The sequence below is a fragment of the Temnothorax curvispinosus genome, unplaced genomic scaffold (assembly GCF_003070985.1).
Source record: "Temnothorax curvispinosus isolate PA1 unplaced genomic scaffold, ASM307098v1 QBEX01017430.1, whole genome shotgun sequence".
NCBI lineage: Eukaryota > Metazoa > Arthropoda > Insecta > Hymenoptera > Formicidae > Temnothorax > Temnothorax curvispinosus.
Genome location: NW_020227210.1, coordinates 75,465 through 86,943, shown reverse-complemented (window position 1 = coordinate 86,943; position 11,479 = coordinate 75,465). Strand labels below are relative to the sequence as shown.

Here is an 11,479-nt window from a genome sequence, read left to right as displayed (position 1 = left end):
ATATATAGATACAGCGGTACGAGTAAAACGTGTTACGCAAAATAAATAACGTAATCAACGTGTAACTTATGAATCAAGGAGCAAGAGCGGATTTTATGTAATAGATATCGCGATAAAATGCCGGTGACTTTTGTTCTTACTCACAAGATGAGACAGGTACATCTCGGCGACGTAACATGTACACGGTGACCCGCGAGAGCCGCTTTCTAATTCCCTCTTCGTTTTCCCCGTCAACCACAAACCGGCCAAGTTTCCAATCTTCCCGACTCCCATGCAGCGAAAGATCGATCTGTCGCCCGTCCGTCACTACCGCGCCTGCATAATCGAACACACGCGACCCTATGCAACACCCTATATACGATTGTCAGTGATAAACGGACAGCGGAGGGAGTAATCGAAGATCGGAGGACGAGGTGACAGTCTCTCCCGGCGAGAGAGACTATCAATCTCCTTAATCGTCCCGAGAAATCAAATCCCGAAAGCCGCCAAGACGAAACCGCCTAACGCGCCAAGTCGAACACCCTCGATGGAACACCGTCGACCCGATTGCAGCCCCGCGCATCACCCTCTGCCGATCCCGCGGATGGAATTCGCGAGATAAAGTCGACGACGTGCACGACTGTCAAAGACGACGGGATCTGATCCGTCAACCGCGTGGCGGTGATCGTGCCTTGCGAGCGCGAACGGGCGGCCTCGCAGGAGAAACAGCCGCACGCTGCCATGCAGGCCGCACGCTCACCGTGTACTCGTATTGATCCACTTTCACTGTCTCGTTCTCCTTCTCTCCTCCCTCCTGACAATAACACAAACGGTGTTAACGTACGCGGTGAGCGTACTTAGATATTTAACGGGAATACCGATGCTTGTGCGCTCAGTCGGTAGTGGATACCGCATTTTATATATCTTTTCTTTTAAAATTACCTGAGGGAGACTTTTTATTTCGCTACCGCAATTGCATCAGGTAGAATAAGAGTTTGACTGATTGGGCCATATAGTTATGAAGAGCTTTGGGCAAAAAACTGCAGTTGTTTTTATTTTCAAAGATTGCTCAGATTAATACGAAAAAATTACTGACTAGTTTCAATAACTTAACGTTTTGAAATTAATTACTAGCTGAAAGAGACTTTAAGAAAAGGACATCCTAGCTGTTACAGCTCTGAGCTCCTTTTTTTTATTTATTAATCGTGTGAGCTCTATATATTTGTTTAAAGAAAGATTTTTATTGTTAAAATTGTTTTTACTCATAAGAAAGTATTTAGCTTTATGCAATTGGCGATTAATCGATTTTTTTATTAATATAATCATTAAAATCGGTCCTTCTTTAAACTTATAATTATTGTTCAATATCATTAAATATTTATTTGTTCCACAAAAATATATTTACAGAAATAAGTATAATAATAATATTTTAATATCTATTTCAATCTGCTATACTACAATATTCGCAGAACGCACTGTCCCGTTAATAAATTATGCGAAAGCAAAGAGATAAAAGTACAATGATACAGTCAAACATCTTTAGTGCGTGCTGTGAGATACCTGTCTCCATAAGATATAAGAATTCTGAAAGTATAATTCTGGAAGTAAAATCGGTCGTGCGTCAAATAAAAAAAAAAAAGAAAGACTTAAGTAATCTTCTTCTGATTTACTGGTAATATTTAATAATAAATTAAGGTTATTTAATGACGCGGTTATAATGCATGTATATAAATTGTATATAAATTATACGCAGACGATATAATCTAAATTTTTTGCTATCGCGTTAACATGGGAAAGTCTAGCTAGGCAAGTCAAATCGCATTATTCAGAATGTTATAAAGAAATGCGCTTAAACAATGCAGACGTGCGCGATGTTTCTTTTATAAATTATACGGCATCGTTTTCATGCAAACTCGATAACAAAAAAACTCATAATTCTCCCTCATCTGTCCTGTTCCGTCATGGTAATATATCTTTGGGAATAAATTCCGTAGCGCTGCTGCAACGTCTACTATATTTTGTCAGTCACATACTCTCGGATAACTTTGCGCAGGAAGAAAAAACGTACGAATGTTAGAGGAAATAAGACTCTCTGTAATTCTTTCAAACTATACCTTTGTATTGATTATTCATTGCGATTAATTAAATTAATCCTCGTGGTATACGATGTACGGATCGCAGAACTCTGGGTTTCATTCTCAACATGCCCACGAGTAGGAACGCAGAGTGTGTCTCGAACAATTAGTTAATCTCGTTGTCCCTCGAAACTAATACTGGCAAGAAAGTACCGTAGAATTACGATGGAACAATTTATTCCATTTAAGTCCAGAACGACGTTTAAATGATCAGAACTTTTTCTAAATCTAACAGGTGTTTGTCAAATTTCTGCGCCGTCTGGGAAATGGATTTTACGCTCTTTCTCAAAGCGAACCCTCGGAGGGGATGAATATCCCGCCGTGCAACTCTTCGGTCATCTGATAAATCATCCGACGAAATGTTTAGTGAATTAGATTGCTCTCTCGCTCTCGGCGTCTACGTTCCCCAGGCGTGTTTGATCTTCATCGATGATCCCTCTTGCGAGAGGATCACTTCGGGCTCTTGCAAACGTCCGCTTGCCGCGGCTTTTCATCCTCCAGCTCGAGGCCGAAGTTCGCGATGCCCTGGACATTTGTGGAGGCGCGAGGCTTCGTCTGCATGCGGAACATGGCCGCGATCGGCGGACTCAGGAAATCCTGATCGACGTCGGCGGGATTTTGCGCGCCCGTCGCGAAGCTCACCGCCAGGCCCACCAGCATGGTCAACATGCAACCGATCGCGCTGTACCACAGGTAACTGGTCTGCAAATCATATATCGCGTAAGACTTATCTTCATTTGTCAATGTACTTGTTTTATACGAGATCTTGAATAAATTCCTCTTTTCACAGAAACTACAATCGCAAAACAAATCATTGTACGAAAAATAAAAGCAAATACATGGCGAGAAAAATCAAAACTTAAAATAAACGAGTTTATGACTATATAATTGCGCGGGGTCTAACAAATCTATATAAATTAAATTAATTAATTATAAAAGAAAATAAATTAAAAACTTAAACGTTTTATAGTTTACTAATAGGCGTTTAATTGCACGAAATACCGCAACTTTGTAACGAATTAAAACGCTATAGGAGGCACAGTTACGTTACGTAATTGCGAACCATGCTTTTGCGAAGACAAATCTCACCTTGTATATAGACCAGACTTCATCGGAGTTGTGCTCGATTTGATCGATCACGATTGTGGTCTCATTTATGCAGGGGCAACCTGCAATCGACGTGGGTTTGCTATCCAAATGAATCTGTCCGTTTACAGTCGCAACTTGGGCGCCTAATCCGATCCACAGCACGACTACCAAACTCGTGATAGCACCTACTATTGCTCCTTTGGCATTAGCCCACGGCACAAACATGCCCAAGGAGAATAGGCCTAAAGTCACACCGCCAACCATGCCATTAAAAGACAGCGCAACCTAGAAACAATGATTTCCTTGATAATGCCTTTCGATAGACCAGAATGTTAACTTACAGCGCGATAGGAAAGAAAAAATGAGACAGCTAAACTGTTTTACAAAAAGCTGGACTATACAATGACATTGCGTCGCAAGATAATAATAGCGTAGGAAGGTATACGTAAAAAATGTTTATTATTTTTTTTCAAGTCTCATATTCCGCGAATTCGCAAAGGACGCAAGTGAAATATGTAAGCTACCTGCAGAACGCTACCGAGACGCTCGACGACGAAGACCAGCGCGAAACTGAGGGCTCCGAAAAATATGCTGATCCATCTGGCGTAAATGGCGCCTTTGCTCGCCGGCAAGTCTATCTGGAGAAGTCCACGAAAAATGTCCTCGCAGGTTATCGCTGCCAACGAGTTCAGAGCACTCGCCACAGTTCTGTAAAATACCAGTTCAAGATGTTAAATAAGTTATAAATTTCTTTTTTATTAGATATGTTACATAATTTTTTCTTCAGACGTTCTCTACGAACCCGAGAGACGCGGCGAAGATACCAGCCACGAAGAATCCGGGCATTCCACGAAGACTTCCCAAGAAATTCATCACATACAGCGGAAGTATTTGATCCTGGCCGCTTATATATCCGGCTGTCAAAGGATCGCAGTCTTTGTAAGCGCTGTACAGCACCATTCCAGTCAGAAAGTTCACACTATAAATTACAATCATTCCGAACGCAGACACCCACAACGCTCTGTAAAAAAAACAATTAATTAATGAGCAATGATACATTTTTAATAATAATAACTCATATAATTTTTTTGATAATAAAAACTCAAATTTTTTATTGAACTGTATCTCGATCACGCGCCAATAAAGTATAACGATGAATACAATAAATATATTGCTCGTAGAGAATTGCCGCTTAAAAACTTACTGCTTGCTACAGCTTGTTAACTAAAACTTCTTTGCGGCCTGAGAAACTTACATTCTTACTTGCGAGATGCTCTCGACACTGAGATACTTTTGGACGGACGCTTGGTTGCTGCAGAACATGGTGGTCCAGTAGAAAGTACCACCGATCGCAACACTCCAGAAGCTGTGCCGTACCGTAGGACTAGGATCCATATTGAAGAATTCCATCCTGCCGGAATTCGCGTTCTCCTGCCAAACACGGGCAGTTCCACCAGCCCAGGACAGTCCGTAGCCCAAGATGAGGAACAACGAACCAATAAGTACGGCGGCTTGGAAAGTATCGGCCATTATCACGGCTTTCATACCACCCTGAGAATATAACAGCAAATGAATTAAGATTGCGCAAGAGATACAAATATTATTACGTGTGTGTTAAAGAAAATTATATCTTTTACGATAATTAGCGCGTAACGAAATACATGCAATATTGTTCGATTATTTATGTCTACAATTTACAGAAATACGAACCTGTGAGGCGTAGAAAATGCAGACAACGTAGACTAGAGTGACGGCTATGTAAGTATTCAGGCCCGTTACTGCAAATTAAAGAAAATTGTTTATAATTTTAAAGTTGCTGAATTTTGTGAATTGTGAGATACGGACGGGTCAATTGTCAAAATATTACAGATACTTCTAAGTTGTGGCAGAAACTATCCAGACCAATTCAGTGAAATGCGATTATAAGAAGGTCAATAACGGGAATCATTCTGAGCGAGTTTTGAGAGTGTAAAAGTTTTCATTTTTCTTTTCAAAGTTATTTTTCGCAAACTAGCGCCTCGAACGGAGCGGTTAAACTTCAAGATTTTTAATATACTTTATATTACATCGAATAGAGCTTGCGCCAAACTTTGTAATGCTCACAATTATCTGCATTATTTTATTATTGCGACCGGATTGCAAATTATCTTGTAAATAAATCCTTGTTGCTTTAGCTATGAACTTAATGACAATAAAATTAAAAATATAGCTCTTCAACTGTGATTTGAAGCAAAGGCAAAAAGCGATATTTATTATAAAAGTGCTTACAACTTAATTTCAATTATGTCATTTTGGAGGACAAGTCCCAGGTTAAAGGATCATTCGTTATCACTTACCGTGACTTAACGCTAATGCAGGTGCGTACACAGCTACCGACGTGTACAGCACCATTTGCAACATATACAACACGCTCGCGAGCAATCGGCAATGCCGGTCGAAGCGCAAATTCAGGTATTCGTAGCTCGATGTCAGCTTCAATTTCATGAACACCGGCAGGTACAGGCAGGAGGTGATCGGCACCACGAGTATGAAAGAGATGCAAGTCATCCAGAATTGAGTTCCCTGCAACGGAAACAGCAACATTTTCAGAAATGATCTTTAAAGAAGATTCTATTAATAACTAAACTTGAGAAACTTTCTTTCGCAAATTCTCAGGTTCTTTTTCGATCGTTTCTCCCCGATTATAATAGAGTTTGAAAATTCATATTATTTTAAATTTCTGTACCTGTTGGTACATCTCCGCAGGATTCCCCAGGAGTTCGATGGCCGTGATGAAGCTGGCGGTCAATGACATCGCCATGGGGAACGTGCTCATGCTGGAGCCGCCCAGCAGAAAATCCTGACTGGTCTCTTGCTTCTTGGCGAAGAAGCCATAGAAGGTGCCAATCAGGCACGACACCAGCAGCATTAAGGCGAACACCGTATAATCCGCCCATGAGAAATAATAGAGCAAGGTGGGATGTTCCGCGTGGCATTCCTCCTCGACGCTTCTTACGCGCCGCTGCTCCGCCGATGACGCCGACAGGAAGAAGAACAGAACGAGAAGATGCGGCCGCATTTTCTAAAAGTACCTGACGATCGTTTTTTATTTTACACACTGTGTATTTCTATACAGAGATTTTTATTTAATTTCCAGTGAGTTTTACTTAAATTTAATTTGAGGTTTACTTATACGAAGGAAATTTCATGTTAAAGATATGGAAAAATAATTAAAAAATGACGTTTTATCAAATCTTTGCCAAGACCAATTCTAGTCGTTAAAGATTACGTTTTTGAAACTTTTTCTTCCTATTTTGCCTCTTTTTTTCTCTTATTTAATATAAGATAATTATATTTTTAACATATTCAATGATTATTTATACATAGCCAAATAGACCAAAAAATACTTCAAAAACATAATTTTTAGTAAGTTTGGAATGTAACTCTCCATAGAAAAATGCGAATTAAAAAATTAAGTAATATAAGACATAATGTTTATTCAGAAATCTGTAAGTTATCAGTTATTCGGAAAGTGCACTTATCACAACTGACAATTTTAATTACATCATTATTAATTTATCAATCATCTACATGCTGCGTGAATTATCAGTCAATTATGATTCACTTCATAATTGCTGGCTGTATAAGCCGATGGTCTTACAACATGACTGCGTACCAACAAAGTGATTTTTACGCACGTGTCAAGTCCAATTTTAAGCATGTCAAAATATTAATTAACTTTTTAAAAAACCATTTGGCGGCAAAAATTAATATAAAAATATTCGTCAAGTGACACAGCAAGTTTCAGAAAATTGTTCAACAATAATTTTAATGATGCTTTAACAACGCTCAGATAAATTGATATACGAGACAGTCTCAATTGGTTCTTTCGTTTGACACCATTCACCTTAAATCTTATCGATCATGTCAAAGATATATCGTCTTGATTCAAACGTCATCGATACCACTTTGATCGAAATATCAATTAACTCAAATCAACGCGTCAATATGGTGTTAGTCGTAGGTGTGGAAAATTTATGGAATGCTAAGATGTTGGATACAATTTATATTATTCATATTTTGCAAATTTTGCAAGAAATGACACTGTTTATCCACTTTATGTCACATTTTTAAAACATAAGCATAAATACATATCTAACAAAAGCAAGCATAAATCAATCTCACTAAATATCCATTGCGTGAATCAACATGAAAGACTAAATAATCAAGCCAATCTACATTTCTTGCGAAGCATAGATCCTTATCAAGAGAAACACATCATTTGTTGACCTATTGATTATTGCGTAATAAAATCAAAGTGAGGTATAGCAATTGACGTAATTCTAGTTTAATAATTTGCACATAGCTGTAGAAATAATTGCTAATAACTATCATCAGCATTGTTATTAACTATTCCTCGATCATTATTCAAATATGTGTTTGAACCGGTTGGACTCATAACTCACTGGTTGGAACCGGTTATTTCAATATCGAAATATAATCTAGGTAATAAATATAACTAAAAGTTGAAAACAAAAAATATATTATATTTTTCAAAAATTAATTTGAAAAATATAATATATCTCACAATATACTCTATTTTCGATTAAAATTAAAACACGTTCTAAGATTAAAATAATTGGAGTTTTAATATTTAAAAAATTTATATAAGAAAATGTCAGAAAATAGTTTATAGAAATTAATTAATAATGAAAATCGTAAATATGGTTTCACGAACCTTTTAAAATTCAATAATATTAGGCTTTTCCTTATCTTCGAATCTTTCTTATCTTCTTTTATAGACTGTTCGTTAAATAATAACTAAGTTATCAGTATCAAAATATTTGCTCAGCTATTGCAGTAATGAGATAATTTAAAAATAATATCCGTTGTTACGCCACTAAATAACTATTTTATCGATATACATTGTATCGATACATCTAAATTTAACATATAAAATAGCAGCTAGAGGAAATACATTTTAATCCACTTACAAAATTATTTTATAATATCTAACAACTAATAATATCTGACCGTAGTGTCCATTTTACGTACTTATATCTGATTTCATGAGAACGCACAGAACTGTCTAGAAATGATTGACCGTACGAATAAATTATTATACAATGATTATTATTAACAAATTATTTTCTTTCCTTTATCTTTACAAAACCATGGTGTTTATTTCTCGTAGAAACTCGAGAAATATTATAATCACGTATCTAAAATTTAATCCGACAGTATTTTCATGCGTGAAATGACAAAGTACTGAAAGCTACTTGTTAGTATTTTATCATGCAGTAAAAGTGCGTCAAGAACAATTGTACAAGGAATATATAACAAGTAGGGTGTACATAAGGCGAAAGTATTTGGTGAAAAATATTTTTTTTTAAAGCAGGGGAGTCCATTTGGAAGATACTTTAATTTTTAAATCACCGATAAAAGTATATAAGCTGAATTCGCACATTATCTGTGCAGAGGCTACGAGAAACAAAAATAAAATAAATTTCTGTAAACGCCGCACTTTCCACCGTTACACGATTGCATCAAGAATGTTAATGGAGAAAGCGAGCAATCGTCAATTTGAAAGTTTATATACTCGCAGAAACAAAATTTTTTCGGTTTTAATTAAGAAACGTTAAAAAAAAAGGCTTTGTAGATCTTACCCCTCGATATCGCTTCTTTCAAGACGTGGAACGGATCACCCGAAATCTATACGCGCAAGATGGAAAATTCGAGCGCCTGATCGCGCTTAGTCGCGCGTGCCAATTTCTGGTAATAGGAACGTGCGAAATTGCAGCTGAATGATTTTGCTCGTTTTCCTAATGTAACGCATATATGATCGGCTGATGAGCTTCCCTCGATCGAAACCTCGCGCTCTTACACGCGAGTTTGCTCGTTTCGCCTGGGAAGAGACTCGCAGACGAAGAATCGCCAAGTATTTGCAAAATTCTTCCGGATTTCCGATCCGATTTCTTCTTTCGCGCCCCACCTAGTCCGCGATTTTCGCGATATATAATGGCACGCAGGAACGACGGATTAAACGGAGAACGGAATCGAGACTGTTCGTTTTAATTGTCACGTGTGCGCCTTTATACGGACAGTCCCATCATCATCTCCCTACTACTACGTGCGACGCGGGTTTCAGCGTGAAACTCGCCGAAACAGTAACAATCATCTAGTCATCACCGCACCGCATCGATAACAAATCAATGAATCATGTAATTGATCCTTACATCGCTCCCATGATTTATCTGCGGCTTTGCAATTCCGCATATTTATACAAATTACGCGCTTCCTTTGATTCCTCGATTTGCATTCTGCCAGTTTAGACATAACAATTTTGAGGATAACAATTTTCGCCTTAAAAATAATAATGCATCTAAAAATAAAAATGCAACATGGCGTAAAACTTAATCGCTCCGCGTGTACTTGGCGCGAGACACTACCGTGTCTCTTGATTTTTATTTTTACGAATGATTAAACGAGATTGAAGGCAAATTGATGAAACGCTTGTGTTCTGTACTGTGCTGCACAAATACGCCGTATCTTTGTAAAAGGAAAGATCATATCAATTTGCATGTAAACGAGAAACATAAAAAAAACATATAAAAACAAAAATTGGCTTAATTATTAAGCTGGCTCAACGAAAACAATATCGTGTTCAATTTTTTTCTTTTCCAAGATTTATATGTTCCAAGGTTAACGTATTATTACAGTAGATAATAGTTGAGATTGGGGATTCACATTGAAAATTATTTGAACTGATACATACAAAACTGGTGTAGCGTAGCGAGATACATGACCAAGTCAGCGAATATCTGCTAAAAAATATGTGTTTAAATAAGGTCGACGTTTGTTCGTCGAATATCTGATTCTATAAGTTTATTCCACGTGATTTATTTTGTGTGACGAGAACAATGCAGGAGATACAAAAGAAGAGAACACATGTCCTCATTATGGTGTTCTATACGTATTATTTTCTATCATATTCAAAATCACTAATAAAATAAATTACGTTACCAGACATAATTAATAACTCTCAATTTATGAATGTGGAAGAATACTGAAAAAATAATTAAAGGGGGGTAGAGAGAGAGAGAGAGAGAGAGAGAGAGAAGAGAAATATAAAATAATATATTTTACTAAAAAAAATTTAATGTATTTTCTATTTTGATATTTTTTTATTATTATATTATTTTAGTATGTTATTAATTTTGTATTCTCATCTTGTTTGTTGCATCAATATATAGAAAGGGATAATTTCTTTTAAAACGTTTGAATATAAAAACAGTTTTTGACAGAAGAATCGACTGTGTTAACGTATTTACTTTTGTAATATATTTTATTATTTTAATTCTCTTGCATCTTTCTGATAGACATCAATCTGTTCCGATTAGTTTATAGTATATAGAATAATTTAATATTCGTTATAATAAACGTTAGAGTTATTAATATCGGCGCAAAAGCATGCATTCATTTAACTTTATCGTTCAATTTAAATTACACTTATTCGATGACTTTACTTTCGAAATGGTTCACATAAATGTTCAAAAAGTTGTTGTAATATTTCTAAGTTTATTCGAAACATAATAATTTTCTATTGTTTTCTTCCCTCTTTCGCTTCTCCGAGAATGGTTAGTCTTAATACTTTTTATTGGAGTTCTTCTTTCTGCTTAATTACGCAGGACGATGTATATATAATTTTGAATGACGATTTGCGTAACATTTTAGGGTCGATGGTCGATTAGCCGATACGAGCTAAGACAAGAAGCCAATGTCGCATGTCCAACTTATAAGAAGTCGCAGCACGCGCGAAAACCACGCCGCCGCGCGAATCCAGCTAAGTCCACATTTAACCGGTTATGGTTTACAGGATGATAAACAAACTAGGTAGACGGGAATTTCTAACAGTTGCAAGATTATGCACCGATGTGCGTCAATTGAAATTGAAAATGCATAAATCATGCATTTAATTAAAATCATAATCTCGACTTTATAACAAACGGCGGGCAATTTCTTTGAACGAAAATGACGTACGCTCGCTGACACATATGATACAAATATTTATTAACCTTGTATAAGAGAAAAAGGAAATAACTCAAATTTATGTCAAAATTTTGATACCAACGCATTGCAAATTGTTTGCGCATTTTTCTTCATTGAGCAAATGTTAAAAAATCACATTTTTATCGACCTTCCACGAAGATATCGATTTTATTTATATTGAGAATTTGTTATATCAACAGCTTCGCGATATTGTTTCCTAATACCTGCGTCTCGGGAGAACGAAGAAT

The 11,479-nt window shown here is 36.7% G+C and overlaps 1 protein-coding gene across 2 annotated transcripts; it reads right to left on the bottom strand.

Annotated features, from left to right (window-relative positions):
* Positions 1-1,350: 1,350 nt before the first annotated feature.
* On the bottom strand, positions 1,351-9,234 carry LOC112467486 (sodium-coupled monocarboxylate transporter 1). 2 transcript variants are annotated; one of them, XM_025036128.1, is made up of 9 exons: positions 8,849-9,234; positions 5,929-6,274; positions 5,540-5,765; positions 4,914-4,981; positions 4,459-4,754; positions 4,006-4,224; positions 3,728-3,911; positions 3,204-3,488; positions 2,565-2,816 (listed from the first exon to the last, which is right to left on the bottom strand). In XM_025036128.1, the coding sequence occupies exons 2-9, from the start codon at positions 6,259-6,261 to the stop codon at positions 2,565-2,567; spliced, it is 1,863 nt and encodes a 620-aa protein (XP_024891896.1). In that variant the 5' UTR covers positions 6,262-6,274; positions 8,849-9,234. The 2 variants fall into 2 exon arrangements, with proteins under 2 accessions (XP_024891897.1, XP_024891896.1); XM_025036129.1 differs by lacking the exon at positions 8,849-9,234 and having other exon boundaries at positions 1,351-2,816; positions 5,929-6,261.
* Between the last annotated feature and the right edge of the window lie 2,245 nt (positions 9,235-11,479).